Source organism: Scylla paramamosain, chromosome 3 (genome assembly GCF_035594125.1).
Source record: "Scylla paramamosain isolate STU-SP2022 chromosome 3, ASM3559412v1, whole genome shotgun sequence".
NCBI lineage: Eukaryota > Metazoa > Arthropoda > Malacostraca > Decapoda > Portunidae > Scylla > Scylla paramamosain.
The window spans coordinates 13,235,001-13,256,484 of NC_087153.1; the positions used below are offsets into that span (position 1 = coordinate 13,235,001).

The 21,484-nt window shown below is 47.8% G+C and overlaps 1 protein-coding gene across 2 annotated transcripts in view; it reads right to left on the reverse strand.

The window, feature by feature from the left end:
- LOC135090618 (RNA-binding protein MEX3B-like) overlaps nucleotides 1-21,136 on the reverse strand; it is a 72,725-nt gene extending 51,589 nt beyond the window's left edge. Inside the window, exon 1 of one of the 2 annotated variants that reach the window (XM_063987535.1) lies at nucleotides 20,721-21,136. In XM_063987535.1, the coding sequence (XP_063843605.1) occupies nucleotides 20,721-20,994 (274 nt within the window). In that variant the 5' untranslated portion in view covers nucleotides 20,995-21,136. The remainder of the gene's footprint in view (nucleotides 1-20,720) is intronic. The other variant, XM_063987544.1, reaches the window with a different exon arrangement.
- Nucleotides 21,137-21,484: the final 348 nt, after the last annotated feature.

Genomic DNA, 21,484 nt, shown 5'->3' on the forward strand with positions numbered 1-21,484 from the left:
TTGGCTCAGTTTTGCTTCTTGCTTCAGTTTGTTTTGGTGTTGGATTAAATAAAGATGGCATTACCTTGATTTATTTTTTTCTTTATTATTTCTTTTATTTTGTGTGTGGGGGGAGGGAGAAGTGGGCAATGTAAGGTCGTTTTGCTGAAATTTGTAAGAAGTCTGAAGGATAGTAGTAGTAGTAGTAGTAGTAGTAGTAATAGGAAACAGTAGCAAAACTAGCAACAACAACAACAGAACTAGGTATTAATAGCAACAATAGCGACAGTTGTAGCAACACATAAGCAACAGTATTTGGTAGCAAATTAGCAACAACAGTATCAGCAGTAGTAGCAACACCGCCACCACCACCAACATCACAACCACTATCACCAATAACAACAATTCACCACCACCACACATCACATCTTCAGCTGTAGGCATCCTCTTCGCTACATTACAACCACCACCCCCGTCCTCCCTCCAACTCTCCACTGCACCACTCGACAACAAAAAAGCCACACTTTCCCTGGAGAAGCAAGACAAGACATGGAGAGCTAAAGGTAATGTCTAGCGGGGACAGGAGGAAAACAGCCTTGCATGAGCCCTCCCCCCCAACTCGACCCTCTACTTCCTTTACGAGCGCCAGAAGGATCCTAGGAGTTTCAAAATATAAAGGAGGGAGAGAGAGAGAGAGAGAGAGAGAGAGAGAGAGAGAGAGAGAGAGAGAGAGAGAGAGAGAGAGAGAGAGAGGAAGTGATGCAAAGAGGGAGCTAGATACAACTGTGACGAAAGAACTGTTTAGTTTTTTTCCTTCTTTTCCTGATTCTACTGCCGCTGAATGTGTTTATGTGAAGAAGAAGAAGAAGAAGAAGAAGAAGAAGAAGAAGAACTAAAAACAACGGAAATAAAGGAAGAACGAAAGAAAACAAGAACAGGAGACGAAGTAGTACAACAACAACAACAACAACAACCAGAGCAGCAGTATACATGTACAAAGAAGGATAAGCCGATTGACAATAGACTTCAATTTACCCCAATAATAATATCCTTGTGTCAACGAGAACACAACAACATAAGGAGCTTTTACTTTCACACGTCAAGCGCTAGCGAGCCACACCTTCTCCACCCCCTCCCCCACACACACCGCCTTCTGTGTGTGTGTGTGTGTGTGTGTGTAACAATCCCTTCCCCCTTAATAATGATGTGTGTCTTTTGGCTCTCCTTCAACGCGACCTTTTAAAATCACCACCACCACCACCACCACCACTGTCACAGCCTACACGTTAACCAATCACCCATAATGTTATCCCGTTTCCTCCTCCTTCAGTCTAGCGCGCACGCACACACACACACACACACACACACACACACACACACACACACACACACACACACACACACACACACACAGACGGTTTATTGACCACAGGATAGCATTACAGCTTAAAAATGCTGCTAATACAATTTATTTATCCATATAATTCCCCACAAATAGCGGAGAATACCTAACTGTAGTCCACAACACACACAGTGGGACGAATCAAGATTTGAATATTTTGTTCAGTGATGTGTGTGTGTGTGTGTGTGTGTGTGTGTGTGTGTGTGTGTGTGTGTGTGTGTGTGTGTGTGTGTGTGTGTGTGTGAGAGAGAGAGAGAGAGAGAGAGAGAGAGAGAGAGAGAGAGAGAGAGAGAGAGAGAGAGAGAGAGAGAGAGAGAGAGAGAGAGAGAGAGAGAGAGAGAGAGAGAGAGAGAGAGAGAGAGAGAGAAAATAAGGACGAGGGAAAATACAATATGAAGAAGAAGAAGAAGAAGAAGAAGAAGAAGAAGAAGAAGAAGAAGAAATAAGTATGAGGAGAGGAGAGGTGAGAAGAAAAAATAAGAAATAAGAACAAATAAAAAATAATAAAGTGTGGGGATGGAGGAGAGAGAAGCAGAAAAGAAGAGAAAGAAGAAATTATCAACTACAAGAATAACAAGCAACAAAAGTAGGAAGACAAGCAACCAGACACACAAAACATCCGGAGCGAAGGGGACAAGCAGCGACAAGAGAAAGAGAACGAGAGAGAGGGAGGGAGACAAACAAGTGTGGATGGTGTGATAGTTGCAGAGTCCCAGGACGCCCCTTTCTTGGCTTTACTGCCCTGCGTCGAGAGGTCCCGCCCCCATGATAACACTCCAGCCTCGCCATCACACTGTTCATTAGGAGAGTGGCCCAGACACGCCCACCCCCTTCCCCCTAGGCTGCTGTGAGGCGAGTGAGAGGAGGTGAGGTACCTCTCTCTCTCTCTCTCTCTCTCTCTCTCTCTCTCTCTCTCTCTCTCTCTCTCTCTCTCTCTCTCTCTCTCTCTCTCTCTCTCTCTCTCTCTGCGTGAGTATGTGTTTCCCGTCTTTGTTAAAACATCTCTCATTATCTTATCTATGTGCTAACTAGAATGCGAGTCTAATGCTGAGGGCACACAAAGTCACACGCGCGCGCGCGCTCGCACAGACTGTGTATGCCAAAACTAGGTAAATACCACTAGTAAAGGAAAAAGTTTGACAGAAAAATAAAAAAAACATCCACACAGGTATACAAGGTATACAAGAACTAGGTAATCACACACACACACACACACACACACACACACACACACACACACACACACACACACACACACAACAATCCCTTCCCTTCCCTGCCCTGCCCTTCTTCTCAACCCCGTGAGGAACCTTCTAAAGTGCAGTAAAGGAGAGGCAGGGAGGGAGGCGGAGAAGCGGGGAGGGAGACACGAAATGTCACCAGGTCGCCGCTACTCCGACCTGCTTGACAAAAACCTGCTACAATTTTACCTGCCTGACCCCCATCGCTGCCACCACTACCACCACCACTGTGTCCACACAATTCCCTAAACGTTCCCTGAAGCCTTCACCTCCACCACACGACCCTTTCCCCGCCTCCTCCCCCACTCCCGAGAACCAGCAATGATGTCGTCCCTCCTCCACGCAGCCAAGCCTCGCAGTACCCCCCTCTCCGCGCCTCCCCTCCACCAGCACAGCTCCGCGTGTAAAGGTCTGTTACTACTACACTTCTAGACAGATCTGGACCACCAAGTTCTTGCGGCGGAGGAGCAGGAAGCGGGTGATGCTGCTGCTGCGTTCCCCCTCACCCTCACCCGATGTGCTGGCTCGCGTGCAGTGTGATATAATGTAATGTGCCAAGATACGTTTTTTTTGAGATGATGTAATGTACGTTAAACATAAGACTTTCTTTTTATTGTGAATGAATATAACTGGTGTCGTAACAACCAGTTCAGGTTATGGATACAACGTGAGATGCAAGAGATAGCTGGAGATCGGTTTACAGGGTGGTGCAGGAGCGGGCCAGACTTATTAGTAAAAATGATACAACTATCCTTTGTAGTAAGCGAAGGTTGAATAACCTTTTAAAAGAAGTGACAGACGATGTTTAGTGATCTAAACCAGTCTTGTTAGTACCGAATGGCCCTTTTCAATACACACACACACACACACACACACACACACACGTCGAACACTAAAAACTTACTGTCTTATCGCCAAGATCCAAATTAAGATAGTATCAACAGAACGCATCCTCAGTGGACTGCCACTGCCACAAGCAAGGACGTGTGGCGGGTTGGGAAGGACAGAAAATAGAAAAGATAAGGGAAAAAACACGTGAGGCAGCGATGATGGCGGCGGTTCAGTAAGCCGCCCGCACCTTCCATCCTCATGGGGCTCCCGGCTTGGCGGAAGCTTCGCCTCGGGGCCGCTTAGCCCTGCACCCTGTTAAAGTCTTGACCTGAGCGACGGTCACCCTCCAGGAGCACCCGCCATAAAGATCCAGGCAGGTGACTCACCACTACCGCCCTTATGTCGCCCCGACCTGCGTGCCAGCCTGCCATGGCTGTGGGAGGCCCGCCGTGACCTGAGCACAGATTAGGCCCATGTCCCTGCTTCCTGTCGGGCTCTGTTTACCTGTTTTTCCACCTTCCCAGACGGACCTCACGTCTCGGGTCACGGACTGGAGGAGGGGAGGGGAGGGGAGGGAAGGGGAGGGAGGACCAACACGCGGGCAGGCCACTCACCCGCCGCCAGGGTCCGTCAGGCACCGTGACCACTCTGGCGGATGAACCGGCGTGACCTGCGCTCGCTTACCCATGGCCTCGTGTCTATGGGTGTAGGAATGCCCGATGGAGGCACGGAAAGTGATGAATGCACGGGAGGGAGGGAAGTGCGGGATTTATGCGGAGGAAGGACCGCAGGTGGAGGAAGAGAGGGTGATGAAGGATTTCAGGAAGGGAGGAAGGGAGCGAGAGGGTGAGTGGCCAGGTGGGGCGAGCAGAGAGCAGCGGGAAGTAGTGAGTCACGGGGCTGCAACACCACGCAAGGAGACAAAGGATTATTTGCATGGTGTGGGGGACAGAGGAGCAGCCCACACCACCTCCAGGGCGGGCGGGCGTCGTGGCGGTGGTGAGGAGAAGGGTGGGTTAGGGGGGATCCACACTCTTGGGAGGTGTCGCTGACCCCCCACGCAGACCACATCTGTCTCCTAAACCTCCCCCGCACCGCCCCAGCTGATCCTGTACCTACCCATTCTACCCTACCCTTTGTTTACGTCTCGCGGATCTCCCTCACCACCACCGTAGCCTCATTTCTACTGCATCCTTCACCCCTCGACCATCACCGACCACCACAGCATAGCCTCATTACAACCCTTCACCTCTACACATTCACCACCACCAATAAAAACCATGAAAACCAGCACCACCACTACTTCACCCATCAATTCTACACCACCACCACCACCACCCTTATAACCTAATTTCACCTATCGCCACAACCATGAAAACGACCAAACACCAAGAGGAAACAGTGACGAAAACTATTATATATATATATATATATATATATATATATATATATATATATATATATATATATATATATATATATATATATATATAAAAGCGCAGATAGACACGCCGAGGATGATGAAAGATCCATGAACCACAACTATACTACCACTACCACCACCACCACCACCACCACCAGCAAGATCGATTATTGAGAACCAAGCGAAGTGACCTTTCATGTCTCTCTCGGTTGCCGGACTGGGAGAGTGGGTGACGGTTCTGACGGCCGGTTCCATGTGTACACGTGTGTGAGTGTTGGAGGGGGGATGAAGGGGTAGGGTGAGTAGGGAAGCGAGGGGCAGAAGGGAGAGGAAGAGTGGAGGGATGAGAGGGGAAGAAGGGGAATGGAAATTATTTAAAAGGAAGATCAGAGATGAGTGAGTTCTTATGACGGAAACGCGGCAAGTGGGAGGAGGAGGAAGAAGAGGAGAAAGAGTAGGAGGAAGAAAGAGCAATACATAGTGCATGAAAGCCTGGGATTCTTAAAGGTTAGTCGAAGGTCCCCCCGTCTTCTCATTTCGTATAGTCGTCCTCCATCCAGCCACCCAATCAGCCAGTCAGTCAATGTATGAGTCAACTTTACACGGAGCATCTGACATGGCGCACATCACATCACACACACACACACACACACGGAGGACGGAAAAGTTGAGAGAGAGAGAGAGAGAGAGAGAGAGAGAGAGAGAGAGAGAGAGAGAGAGAGAGAGAGAGAGAGAGAGAGAGAGAGAGAGAGAGAGAGAGAGAAATGAATCACATGGGAGGCAAGGCAGTGCGGAGGGAGAGGGAGAGGAGGCTGACAGGCAGACGGGAGATCACAGCGCCGCCCAACACTCACTAAGCCCCCTCCCCCGCAGGACAGCACGCGCCACAGTTGCCACACGTCTCCCGATCCTTGACTTGCGTCCATGTTCTGAAACACTTCTGAGCCGCACCTCCCCTGATTTCAAAGGACTCTAATTGAAGCGACACGGGGTTTTAAGGGCGTTTTTATAGTTCTAGTGATGGGTTGATAGTATTTCTACATTAGTAAGAAGAGAAATAAGGGCCTTGGTCACAGAAAGAGTCTGGGAGGACGCGAGGGCCAGAGACGAGGAGCTGCCTTCTTGACTGTCTGTGGGATTACATGGGGCTACGCAGCTACTGCATATGAGAGAGAGAGAGAGAGAGAGAGAGAGAGAGAGAGAGAGAGAGAGAGAGAGAGAGAGAGAGAGAGAGAGAGATTAACAAGCGAAGCCCCAGAACGGACGGATGTGAGGCTGAGGGGGGGACGGTTCCTCAGTGGTGCACGGAGGTGTGGGGCAGGAACACGAAGGGATGTGAGGGAGGTGCAGGTCGGGGTGCGGGCTGAGGGGCAGTGGTGGTGGGGAGGGGAGAGGAGGTCAGGGAGGCAGGAAGATACAGTTGCAAGAGCAGGAGATCGTGTGGGCGGTGGGAAGTTGATACCAACACTACCACTACCACCACCACCAGTATCACCATTGCAACGAGACAAGCACCACATCACCACCACCTACTACTACAACGAGACGAACATCCCATCGCCATTAATACCACCACTTCCATTGCAAGGAGATAAACACCACATCACACCACTAATACCACCACTCCCACTGCAACGAGCAAACACCACATCACCACTATCAGCTCTACACAGGATAATCCCACCCAAACCAACACCACCACCATCACAACACCCTCATCACCAGCATCGACACCACGACCACTTAAGTGAAAAGTTTGTAAATGCTTAGTACTGAATATTGCACGCAGTTTAGGGCCTGATTGACTGCTGCACCCCTAAAGAAAACTAGAAAACCACCAAATACGTCGTACTGAACATTACACGGAGTTTAAGACCTAATTTAATCCCGCAGCCTTATAAACTCGTAGGAAACACTAACCACCATATTACATTTTACACCGGATGAGAAGTGATAGCGGATGAAGGACTGAATGACTATGAGACTCCGGCGTGAGGCGTCCCTGAGTCCCTGGCGCCACATCACACACCAGTCTCGGACTATCACCACATCAAGGCCCATCACAACACTCCTGCTGGGGATCAGTCGGCGAGGATGCAAGAAATCTACTCTAATCAGCCTTCTTGGTAACGCCTGCATGCTGGTAGAGGGTATAGTGGACCTAGGGACCACTACTACGACCACCACCACCACCAATACTACTACTACTACACAACAAGTTGGCTCAATGTTATCGTCCTTGCCTAGTCTAGTCAAGTTGCAAAAGGCTTCGACCTACGTGAGCTGAGAGAGAGAGAGAGAGAGAGAGAGAGAGAGAGAGAGAGAGAGAGAGAGAGAGAGAGAGAGAGAGAGAGAGAGGGTGAAGAAGTCCCTGGTTAGCCTTGACGTTGCTTGACGTGGCCGCTGTCTGCCGGGGTCATGTTGCAGCCCCGCCCCACCTGTCACCGCCAACACAAAGTCTGCCACACGTCACCTCCCTCCACCTGTCCCCACCATCAATGCAGCGCGCCCTCTGCTCCACCACACCCAGAGAGAAAGCACCTACCCCTTGTACTAGAGCTAACCTTCCGTCCCGCTCCTCCGCCAAGCTAAGGCAAGAAGCAGCGCGCCCCAGGGAACACTAAGGTGCAATCTGGCTGAGTGAGAGAGGCGAGGCGGGAATGGAAGACGAGAGAGAGAGAGAGAGAGAGAGAGAGAGAGAGAGAGAGAGAGAGAGAGAGAGAGAGAGAGAGAGAGAGAGAGAGAGAGAGAGAGAGAGAGAGAGAGAGAGAGAGAGAGAGAGAGGGCGGGGGGGGGGAGAGAAACGCATATACCTAAATACACATGTCCGGTACTCCACGAGCAAGAATCCCGGTGAATAATGCATAACGAGAGGAGAGTTCAGCCTTAGTTTGAAATCTATATGACCTTCGGAGGGGAAGCCGGCGTCCACCGCCGAGGCAGGCCAAGGTACTCACCCCCAGGCAGGGCGGCGCACACTCTCACCTGCGGGAGGAGAAAGGGAGGAGTTAAGGAGATTCAATGATAAAGATGACAGTAGCGGTGGTGGTAGTGGTGGAATTAAGAATATTCAGTGATACATATGATAATGGTGGTGGTGGTGGTGGTGCTGATGGTGATGGCTGGCCTGGAAAGCTACGAGTCATGACGTGTAATTATGTACATGAGTGTTTAATTACGTATTCCCGTCGCAGCAGCAACACAGTAATATGCACTTTACGTAAGGAGGGGACAGGGGACAGGCACACAACCGATAACGCAACACAGCCGCCGTCACCACCACCTCGGCGCCATCACGGCCACACACCACGCTCCTTATCGTAATGCTCCATCATCGGGCGAGGCACAAAAATTATCCTGCTTTATCGTGAGCTTCCCCACTGCACTATCTCTGTCTTCTGCTTCCTGTCCCGTCACCACGCTAACATCACAAGTCCTTCATTCAATGTACTTCCTCTCGCCTCCCATGCACTCTCCCTTATTCAAACACCGAGTAAGCAGTGTCCTTTCTCCTAATCTCTCCTGCCCCACCCAGTCCCTCCCCATTGCAGTCAATTTCCTGTTCTCCCATGCGCTCTCACTTATTCAAACAACAGTAAACAATGCCTTTTTCCTTCAATCTTTCATATTTGCTCTTTCACTTTCCATCAAACACTTCCTTCCCGCCTCAGTCAACTTGCTTTCCTGCCTCTGTACTTTTAAATCAGTCACCTTCGAATAAATAGTGTCTTTACCTCTTCTATCATTCATCCTTACTCTTTCCCTTTCCACCAAGCACACTGCCACACCTAAAGCTCCCTCCTCCTCCTCCCACCACCACAGCCCCTCCTCCCTAAATCCAGTCAACTTCCTGTTCTCCCTTTGCACTCTCACTGGCGCAAACGCATATCTCTCTCTCTCTCTCTCTCTCTCTCTCTCTCTCTCTCTCTCTCTGTGTGTGTGTGTGTGTGTGTGTGTGTGTGTGTGTGTGTGTGTGTGTGTGTGTGTGTGTGTGTGTGTGTGTCTTAATCTTTCATGCTTCCCTACTCTTTCCCTTTCCACCAAGCAAAATGTCTTTCCTAAAGTCTCCCCCTTCCAATCTTTTTATTCTCCCTATACGCTGCACTCAATGATTCAAATACTTTTCAATTAGCGATGGCTTATCCTCTCCACCATTCACCCTTACTCCTTTTTTTCCCCACACTTAGCACAGTACCTTATCGAGAGTTCCCCTTCACTAAGTCTCCTTATAATTCTTTAATTCTCCCTTTACAATCTCACAGACTCACAAACGCCAAAAATAAACAAATAAATTAAAAATAAATAAACAAAATAAAAAAAATATATATATATCCTTCCTTCTTATAGTTCCACCCCCAATTTTAAACTCTGCCCACCCAACAAACTACCTTATCTGCAAAGCTTCCCTTCATCCTTTTACTTTTTAACATTTCCACACTAAAAAAAAAACCCGAAAAAAAAAAAAACACGTAACTTTCCTCCCTATACTTCCACCCGTACCCTTTAAAACCCTGCCCACCTAACACACTTCTCAGTTCTCATCAGCCACGGTACACTTCCCACCACTCCCATCATCAGCTAACCTTGATGGCTGTACATGCGATACCTACACTCACACCAAGCAAGCATAAAAACTCATCATAAACTAAACACCTACCTAACACACCTGGATACACCTCGTTGGATCTACTAGTGCCGCTTACCTACCTACCTTCGTGGCTGTGTATACAAGTAACTGCGCTTTAAATATTCTCGTTACGGGTTGCTACGGGATGGGGGTAAAGTAAGAGGTGGTATGGAGTTGCAAGATCATTCATCGTGTAAGTGGAAGGGGTGCTGACGAGTGGAAATGTGTGCAGCTGCCTCATCTATCAGTATTCTTTTCACACTTCATTACCTGTGATTTATTAAGGTAGGCAAAACACGAATCTCTCTCTCTCTCTCTCTCTCTCTCTCTCTCTCTCTCTCTCTCTCTCTCTCTCTCTCTCTCTCTCAAGTATATATCTATCTCCACCCAACCAAAATCTGATACCAACTCTAAGCCAAGTTTGCCTGCGAGAAAACTGGCACCAACGAGAGAGAGAGAGAGAGAGAGAGAGAGAGAGAGAGAGAGAGAGAGAGAGAGAGAGAGAGAGAGAGAGAGAGAGAGAGAGAGAGAGAGAGAGAGAGAGAGGGGGGAAGGGTTGATTGGGGGAGTGGTGTGGGGGATGGGGGGCAAGGACAGCACTTTCTCCCTACTAAGAGCGGCAGAGATGGGGTCCAGTAACACACACACACCCATACACCTGCAAAAAAAGTGTGTGTGTGTGTGTGTGTGTGTTGGTACCATACTCAAAAGACAAAGGCAGCGGCAGAAGTCTACAGAATCTTAGTTTGTCCAGTTTCTTTTGCCTGTGTCTCAGTTTGTGTCCCAGTCTGTCTCTGTAGCGACACACTCATGCACACGATCCAGAGGCACGTGTTGGTCTATTCATTATTTAACGCGTCAATACCAAGTCAATAACGCTCGCCAGTGGCTCTTACACTCACACATGGCGCCCATCACGACCATCATCACCAACACCAACACTATAACCTGACGAAGACGCCTGAGAGCTTCACTTGCTGCTCCCCTCCTCCTCCTCCTCCTCCTACTACTACTACTACTACTTCTACTATCATGACCCCGTTACTGTCTTCCTGTCACATCCCACACTTGAAGATGTTATGGTATTAAAAGATGCGATGTTTCTGAACCTTAACGGTGTGTGTGTGTGTGTGTGTGTGTGTGTGTGTGTGTGTGTGTGTGTGTGTGTGTGTGTGTGTTCATACTTCTAATTCTTTATCATTTCCATTTTTCCTTGTTCGTTATAAATTTATACTATTTCAATGTTTTTTCCTTGCTCCATTGTCATGTAATGCCTCTAATATTAATACTTTATTTTACATTTTCATAAGTGACCTTGCAACAGTCAAATTATACACTGCGTAATACTGACATACCGAATGATGTATAACTGTGTAATACAAAACGTTTAATAATGTGCACTTCAAATTACACTTGCAGCCGTGGTTTAAAATGTGTGTGTGTGTGTGTGTGTGTGTGTGTGTGTGTGTGTGTGTGTGTGTGTGTGTGTGTGTGTGTGTGTGTGTGTGTGTGTGTGTGTTTTGACGAGTAAATCCTACCACCAGCCGACAACAACAATAATAAACCCTTCTACATCACAGTGAGAGAGAGAGAGAGAGAGAGAGAGAGAGAGAGAGAGAGAGAGAGAGAGAGAGAGAGAGAGAGATCATATATATATATATATATATATATATATATATATATATATATATATATATATATATATATATATATATATATAATGTAACACATACCTATATCCACCCGCGTAACATATACCTTAATTGATTAAACTATTCCTGTACCAATGCTAAAATATACAATAAACTACCATCAAATTAAATTATATCAATAAAATAAAGTAAAATAACGAAAAAAAACTCATATACCATTACTGAAATTTCATATACACTAATATAATAAAGAATAACACGAGGAAAATATTATAAAGAAACAGCGTTGCCAATTACTGTGGCGTGACTCAAGACTCGCGCCACCGTGTCTAGTGCTAATTATACAAAGCACTGGGGAAGGAAGTCTTGATTACACTGTACTGGTGTGGATGCATGAATGTTCTCACTGTAGCTATATTGTTTTCTCTCTCTCTCTCTCTCTCTCTCTCTCTCTCTCTCTCTCTCTCTCTCTCTCTCTCTCTCTCTCTCTCTCTCTCTCTCTCGCACAAACGGTAGACACGCCAACTCCCTTAATTCGACAGGAAAACAAGGTCAACTCTCTCTCTCTCTCTCTCTCTCTCTCTCTCTCTCTCTCTCTCTCTCTCTCTCTCTCATCCATTCATTGTTCTACACTTAAAAAGCAAACAATAATAGTAAAAAAAATCTGACACGAAGTTACATATTAAATAATTACTACTGAGAGAGAGAGAGAGAGAGAGAGAGAGAGAGAGAGAGAGAGAGAGAGAGAGAGAGAGAGAGAGAGAGAGAGAGAGATTCAGTCACTAATCCATCACTAATTTCGCTCTTTATTCTGAGATTCAAATAAACATTTATAACTTCTTCCACCTCCATTTCCAATACCATAATACCAAGGAAGAGAGGAACAGACTGTTTTGTACTCGGGCAGGAAATGCCAACGATGAGATACTCGTACTATCATGGAATTTGCATAAATATAAATGAAAACTGATGAAAGCGTGTGATTGAGTGTACAGGGCAACCCGCCTTCTTTCCTCGCTAAAGGACACACACACACACACACACACACACACACACACACACACACACACACACACACCTCAACCTACACCAACACCACGCGTGAAGACAAGAATCCTTTGTCATCTCAAAGAACGGTTTCCAGAAGCCACGGAGAGAGAGAGAGAGAGAGAGAGAGAGAGAGAGAGAGAGAGAGAGAGAGAGAGAGAGAGAGAGAGAGAGAGAGAGAGAGAGAGGTACATATATCACACACACACACACACACACACACACACACACACACACACACACACACACACACACACACACACACACACACACACGGGCATTTCATAACGACCACCCGTTAGCAGCACAACTAAACTGTCGGGGTAAAAAAGTGAAGTCTGTTAACCTTGGCCTACTGATGAGTCCGCCCGTCCGCCCGACCCGCTGCTGCTACACGCATGCACGCCCGCTATCCCCCGCCCCTCTCTCTCTCTCTCTCTCTCTCTCTCTCTCTCTCTCTCTCTCTCTCTCTAACACCACCACCAGTACCATCACTAGCCCCTCAAGGCCGCTAAATCATCAATCACTTGCACTGGACACACACACACACACACACACACACACACACACACACACACACACAGTAGCAGCAGCAGCAGCAACAGCAACATCAGCAGCAGTTCAACAAAGCTTGCCAGGTGTACAAACAAGTGTGAAGAAAGAATGCTGAGCATAACTACAGACAATAGAAAGTCCGTCGTTGTCCTCCTCCTCCTCGTGGTGAAAGCATTGTCCCTTTCACCTCCCAACATACCCTCTCTTCCTTTCGCCACACGCTATCACCCTTATCAGCGTTGTCAAGGTCCATCCCGCCTCGTCGACCATCAAGAATTCCCCAGGGTATAATCAAGTGTCGGAGACCACTCCTGCCCGACTGCTGGACATCTCCACGCCCACGTGGTCACAGTTCTTTGTCTGAATGGCGGCCACGTGGTCACAAATGGCGAGACGAGCGGCTACAGGAAGACGGGAACGGCGGGTGGGTGGGAGGTGGTGGGAGAGCAGCCGTCTGAAGTGGACGAGAAGAGGTGGTGGCGGGTGGGAGGATGGTGGCGGGCGGAATCATCTAGTGACTGAGGAAGGTGGGCGCGAGAGGAAGGGAATAAAGAGGCAGCCGTACAGGAAGGCAGTAAGTGATATGCTACCGAACAGAAACCCGACCTTACCCAGGGTTCCAACACAAAACTTACAGGTGTTTGTTCCTCACAGTGAATAAACTTGAAGCAACACATCTCGTATCATTGAGCTGAGAGAAGGCACCACGGTCTCCTATCGCCGGAACTCCCGCGTTTCCTCCCTATCCCCCTACGCACCTGGTGACATTTTCCACTTCACCAAACCAGCGGTCACCCACCCACCAGATGGCAAAATCCCATGACATTTGAATCCGCGACAACCTCGCACCGCCCACACCGCATGTTTCAGCCTGCCACACCAACACCCCTCCAACTCAACCCATACCCAGGGCGTCAAGGGGGCACGGAAGCCCTCAATCAGAGCCACCATCACGAGCCAGCTATCCACCCAGCCACCCTCTCCCTTCCCCGCCACCACGTTTACCCACAAACGAAACAAGCTGAGGCCATACTGATACAATACAAACTTCCTCCCCATCAAAATACACACTTCCCTTGCCCTACGCCACAACTGTAAAGAAACAGCCTGACACTTGAAAGGCAGATGACTTCCTCTCATAATCAATGACGAAGTTCCTGTCGGTCCGTCATGGTCTGGGGAGGGACGGAGCTGTGGCCAGCGAGAGGAAGGAAGGGGAGGGGAACTGGCGGTCAAAGGGAGTCTACTGGGAGTCTAGACATGGGCAGACTAGCAGGCTGGGCACCGCTTGCAATTATGAGGACAACAGACTGCAGGCGGGAGCGGAACAGGCGGTGCTCACCTGCATCCTGGGAGCCACACAACATCCCTCTCCCACGGCCCTGCCACCCGGCCCCTAAACAGACAAAATGTAGAAGGACGTTGGCAGGACGTGACCTATCGCACACGGCTACCCTGTAACCCCTGTCGTGTTTTTTGGCGCCCCTGTTAACAGCATTCCCGGCTCAAATTAGTCTAAAAACCGCCCATCCCCTAACCTAACCTGTGTATGCTAGATTCCACTGGCGGGCAGGCGGGCGGCCAAGCACGGCTCATTGTCAATATGGCCACCAAGTGACAGTCAGTGATTCAGACTTCAGCCCGTACAGCCGTGGGCTATCTGCTGACTGGCTATTTATAGTGAAAACGGGCTCCCACGTGGCTAGGATGCGGCCAGGCGCGCACCTGAAGAAATCACACTGCCAAGGGCAACTCGAGCCTGCCGAGGCGTTAGGGTGTCGATTCACAATCCTAGTGACGCCGCATTCCGTTACATTGTGGCAAGTGACGTCAACGCAGGCACCAACAAGCTTCTCGTGCTCCTGTGTGCGCCCACCTCCAGGGATAACCTCGAGCGGTGTCCTGTGTCAACATCCTCAACTTACCTCCCAAGGCTAAAGCACTCCCCCCACCCTACCCCACCTCACTCCACGACAAAGTCCTGAGACAAGTGTTGGCCGCCACTCTACCAACGGCATGGTTAAAAATACTCTCACTCGGAGCTGCTCAAGACTACAAATTCCCGAGGTTGCCAGCCACGCCGCCGTCAACAAACAGACGACAGGAGCAGCAGCAGTACGCGGGAGTGCGGCGGCGGAAACTCAACAAAACAAGAGCTGGATAACTTGAAACTTGATCCTTCCTGCGTCTTCATCTCACGCTCACACGAAACACAGAAACAACGAACATACGTCATCCTTCTTTTTGCTTTTACCCACACCAATATGCAGATGTGCCAAGAATAATGAGGCAGTGCAGCCCACAGCTCAGCCCGACGCAACCAAACGTTCCACAATGCAAGTGTCGGGTGGCCCGGAGATGGGTGACAGCGACGGCGGCGGTGGTGGTAGGAGGGTTGAGGATCCACGGCAACACAGGAAATTCCAATGAGAAGATCCTCCCAGTAACACCACAGCGGTCACCTACGAACAACTCCATCCATACATACTATATTGTACACGAGCATAAATTATCCTAAAGAGACTGCAGGTGTGTGTACATGATCACGAGAAATGTTAAAGCGCACACACACACACACACACACACAAAAGATTTCCAGCCATGATCCCGTCCTGCATGAATCCTAAAAAGGAGAGCCACCATCGCAGACAGCACACCACACCCTGATGGCTGCACCTCCTCCCTTCATCATCACAAAGGGCGGTTTACGGTAACAAAAATAATCACAAAATAATTCGCTCGTTGTCTCGTCTCGCCTCGGGGAGTAAAGATGTTTTCTGCACTCCACACCGCCTCTAACCCGTCTACCCCCTGACCCAACAACCACCACCACCACCACCACCACGTAACACAAATGGCTAAATGACTCTTCCTCTGGTGCAGTAAGAACATGACTCGATCTAGCCCCTTGCAATAATAACCTGGTAAAGGAGAAGTGACAAGGAAGGTGCATAAATGTAATGTTAGTGGTTCTGAGAGAGAGAGAGAGAGAGAGAGAGAGAGAGAGAGAGAGAGAGAGAGAGAGAGAGAGAGAGAGAGAGAGAGAAACAGCCATTCCCCCCCTCTCTTCCTCCTTCCCTCCGGCTAGTCTTATGTATAAATAGTCAACACGTGCGGGGACAGCTGCGACACTGTACAGTTGCCAGAACGCTTATGTTAACATGTCTCTCATCTTGCGGAAAAGGGTAAGGTGCGGCTTGTCTTGTATCCTCCTCAAGGAAGTACTGCATCCATACATACCGACAAGCATACATGGAGTTCATACCTAGCAACGAAACATTACATTTATACATCCATACATACATAACAGCCAAGATCCCTCATCTACCATAAGAAGTCTAGTTCACGTCCATGCATATCCGTATCGCGTCATGCATGGAGCCAGTTAAGTATGAACAAATACGTGCATGGCTAATAAAAGGCCAGCAACGCTGCACTGACGGACGCATTGTGTGAAGAGCCCAGTACTAGTCCAATAAACTGACATAAGGTGATAAAAGCATTCTTAAACACCAGTTAAATTGAAGAGATAACATGATCACCAGACGTGGAATCTGAAACGCGGTCTTCACCGCACCAGCTCCTCCTATATTAGATATATGAGAGAGAGAGAGAGAGAGAGAGAGAGAGAGAGAGAGAGAGAGAAAGGGTGGGTGTCCAAGCAGGTCCGCCACTGGCTCTTGGCAATACCATCTCCACCCAGACGCGACGTTGCCATATCGCAGGTGCGACTTTGCGAGCATTCCCCTCCAGGGCCACACACGAACATAATGCCTTATGTGATCCTAGGCCGGTGAATAATGAACCTTGTTGGTGGCGATACACACAACATGCAAGCTGCCCAGACTCATAGACCAGCACACTACCGATTACCTAGTTAGTACGACATAGGATATAATTTTAGTGAGTCTACCCGCCAGATACACTAAGTTTTACGAGTTAGATGATAACCACGGTATCTATTACAGTGAAATTCAAACCAATAAGGTAGATAGAAACAACACATCTATTAGATTTAGTCTTCGTCAGTTACCTGAGAAAAGTCAGGAGCTAGGACAACTAAATGAGAAAAGTGTAAGGCTAGAGAATAACAGGGGACGAAGACAAGGCAGGCAGGTCGAGCAGACTGACTAGACCCACACGCGTAACCTGACCCCCCCCGCCGCGCTTCTGCCAAGTCTCGTTTCCGCCAGCAACACCGCCGCCCTTAACATACCAACCACTGCTTCCTTAGTTTGGTAGTGTCAAATATTGATGGCTAAACACACTAACTAAACAAAGACCGCAGATAATGATGCTGCCTCAGTCCACAAACTAAAATGAAATGACCATGAAACCATAGCTACAAAATCTATTAAACCACAACATCGACTATGAAACTAATACATGGGCAATACCTAAGAATCACCACTAGAAAAGTTAGAGGCCAGGAATGAGGAATAGCAAAGAACGTTCACCCTAACACGGCCCCCATGACTTCCTCGCTCACTCACTCACCACAGGGAACCCCAACTACTGCTGCCTGCTGCTGCTACCTTCCTGAAATAGCTGCACTACCTCTCCTACCAAGCCCACACCAGACTAATGGCAGGGGAACCGTTGACATAAGTACTATGGCCAACCGTATCATACAAACAGCTCATGGCTCCAACCCCCACTTCACACACTCCATCACGCTGGCATATCACTATAACACATACACACACACAATGATTTATACACAATACCAAATTTTTCGAAGTAGTTAGCCTCTTCTGCTACACTTCCGTGAGATTGGCTGGCTTCCCTCTGACCCCGTTCATTTCAGGGGACACACACACACACACACACACACACACACACCATCAATCAATAGTATTTCGCTTCTAGATTAGACTTAGCTTTAGTTAAGTATTTCACCACCCCTTCTGTACATTTTCAGTTTGTAAACTGCCTGAATAATAAACTTAATTATTATTATTACACACACACACACACACACACACACACACACACACACACACACACACACACACACACACACACACAATGACAATGGCATTTATCAGTTGAACTTAACCTGAGCAGTGTGTGTGTGTGTGTGTGTGTGTGTGTTTCTGTACTCCAACATAATCATTAGTATTTGAGTCACGAATTGATTAAAGAGTGAACAAAACGCAACTCTCAATATCAATGAGAGAGAGAGAGAGAGAGAGAGAGAGAGAGAGAGAGAGAGAGAGAGAGAGAGAGAGAGAGAGAGAGAGAGAGAGAGAGATGCCGCAGACGACCATGACTTAACACAATACCTAACAACAAAATAAAAATCATCTGGCAATATCAGTGACCACTCTGCCCTGTCCCACTTAAGTAAAGACCTCAGTATAACAATGGACCGGACACTAATAATTCCTTGGAATAGCTAATCATCAGTGCACTAATATTGTTTCCAACTACGAAGTTTGTTAACAGAATTGGAAAAAAAAAATCTTACTTCTCAGTCAAAAGTCATTCAATAAACTAAACCGCAATTTCTGCGCTAGGGAGGAATAGAGCAGTACTGGGACATGGTCTGCAATATGACGGAACTCGAGAACGAACCTGAATACATGCATATGAATGTGCTGGGAGCGCGTTCCAGCACTCTGCCTGCTGCCGCTGCTGCTGCCTCCACTGTATCTCACTCCACAAAAACTCATCCCCCAGCGGTTACCTTCCAAACTGGTCTTCATTCCATTCACTTTCGTCCCTCCGCTGCTTACTGAATGTTACAGGCGCCAACATTCGCGATAAATGTAAGATATGATTATGCACACAATAATACAAGTAAATCTCTATCAACGGTCAACACCAAAAAATATATTAACATTTAAATAAATCATTCAATGTTTTAAATTTCTAAGCCGTGGACAAAGTCTCACACCCAAGAAAAATAAGTTGGTTTATTTTTCCTCTAGGTTATAAATTAAATACTTCTATTTTGCGAAACCATTAAGTATAAGTTACAAGATGACACTATAAAAACACCATCCCCCACCATATTATCGCGGTTTCTGCTCCATTTGAGGCATGCATACACCGCCGTAGTTGGAGACCGTCACGAAAGCTTCCACTAACAGACAGCACTTTCGACGAAAGCGCAGATGGACTACCACTGACTTTTTATGTACCGAAACTACTGAACCATGCGGACACCCTGAAACATACCTGCTTTATTACGCTGATCCTTTTTTGAAGCAATGGAGTTGGGACTAGGGCGTAGTGGCGTGACGATATGTTTTTTTGCAGCACAGCAGCTCCAGGTTAAGAGTGAAGTCGAAACGAACATCAGCCAACAAGTGATCACTGATGTTTCTTACCAGTTATTTCTATTCATCTGGGTGCAATTTATTCGGCATGCCCGCAGCACACATGTTCTTAGTAAATAATTGAATCAGAAAGTTTATTACCACAACTACCATGAAGAGTATAACAAGTACTTCAGTGACAATGTAAAAAAAAAAAAAAAAAAAAAAAAAAAAAAAAAAAAAAAAGTTTATTGTATCTTTAAAGTGTGGTGCTGACTCAACCTGCCGGCCATGTTTTGCTGTGAGGATGACGTGCATGAGGCGAGGCTTCCCTGGAGTAGCAGTGCCCGACAGGAGAACAAAAGCCACCTTTGTTCTGGGTGGCAGGCACCGGAGGGGTGATAAGGGATGGAACACCTCTTTATATTAGATACGTGCGGCACGGGCATTGATACACCCCATTCATTATCTCATTAGGCAGAATTGTAGGAATATCATGAAAATGCCATTAAATAACTAAAATCAACAAAAGAGTGAGCAACCATTCCGTAATCAGAATCACGCCATTCAAAGCGATATAGGTCTTGGTCAACACAATTAAAAGACAACACCGCCATTCTACTCAAAACATAATTTTGACAACAATGCAGCTGTGTTATTTTAGCGTCCCTGGGCGTGGCTCATCCTCCTGCAGTCAGTCACAGCAAGGTCGTTACGCCTAGGCCACCTCCCGCTAGGCTTATCTACTCAACATTAATTATCTTTCTCCTTTGCATACTGCACATTTCCGGGTAATGAGAAAAACATATCAAATTATACACTCATTTCTATCTTACATAAATACAACCGACAGTAAAACATCCTAAGTCATCTTAGTTGCTCATTACCTAACACCATTCCTGCAAACCTACCATTATGATTTACACGAAACTAAGTTACCGATCACCTGTGTAGGCAATTTACCTGACACTGGTGCAGGGCCTTCAAATGGAGAGAGAGAGAGAGAGAGAGAGAGAGAGAGAGAGAGAGAGAGAGAGAGAGAGAGAGAGAGAGAGAGAGAGAGAGAGAGAGAGAAAAAAAAAAAAACTCTTACGAAAATATCAAATCGATGCCAAGGTCTCGCCACTTACCCTGTGAGCAGCAAGGGTGCATGGCAATAACCACAGGATCGCCTACATGCTTCCTCGTCAGGCCAGCCCCCGTGCCCACACTACACCATTACCAGCACAGACACGTTATAGTACCATTCCTATACCCTGTCACCTAAACGAATCCACGATTACATGGAATAAAACCTACGTATAAATCACGTTCAGTCAACTTAAAATTCGCGCAGGCCACAGCTGATGTCCGCGACCACTGTTCCGTCTCCCTCGCCGACGCATGTCCTGCAGCCCTGCCTCACGCCCCACACCTTCACGAAAAACCAAGCTCTCATCATGAAAAAATCATCCTATGCCGCTGGTTACCATGGACACACAATCACCATCTGGGGCGATAAAATGATACCTGACAAAGTGAACATCCGGCAACGCTGCACATCATGGACGGACGCCGCCACCCGACCCTCGCCTGTCCCTTTCCACCTCCCGCCCTACACTTCACCGACTCTTACACCCACTCCTCACCCTGGTGACTGCAGGCACGGGCATCAGGATTAAGTTGAGAGGTCATACACACGTAAAGAAAGGCCTACATACCTTGTCTGCCCACGATCTCGGCCACGTGTTCCGACGATGGCACCGCCACACACTCCGTCATATTTTGGGACCTTTTGGTGGAAGCCCGCTCAGCATCCAGGCCTTGGACTACGTAGTGCTCAGGTTCACTTGTGGGCACCGAGGATTCGTTGTTTAATCCAATTAGCGACAGTTCAAGGGCTAACTGCAGTGCCCTTTGTTCGTCCATTGCGGAGGTGGAGCTGGGAGTCGGAGTCGGCCGCTCCATTTCTGCAAACAAACTACTGGCTGGCATTGTAGACCAGTATGGGTATATCTCACACTATACCTCACGCCACCTTCAATCACAAACACATCAACATCCACCACGTTTCAGGGGCGATGGGCCTTCAACGTATGCCTTCCCAGCCGGGTGGGAGAATGCCAACTGAGACTCTCAAATGAGAGAGTCCTGTCAGCCTGCGAGGCTCCGCCTTCCGCGCCGCCGCGGCCTCCCATTGGTCTAGCTCCGTGCCGCATACTGCTCAACTGAGATATCTAATATCTAGTTGTTTATTTATTTTAGAGCTGTATTAAGACACTTTCAGGCCCTGAAACTCCCTACATAAATAGAAAACTGAGCGTTTACCTTTACTGGACTACTACACTAGACTAAAAATACGTACTTACTCAAATATAGCGTCGCCGCTCATAATATTTTCGCCATAGACAACTCTGTAACCTCTCTTCCTGATTGGTGTGTTTGAAATTCCCGCTTTAATCATGAGAGTTTGTGACTGAATGCA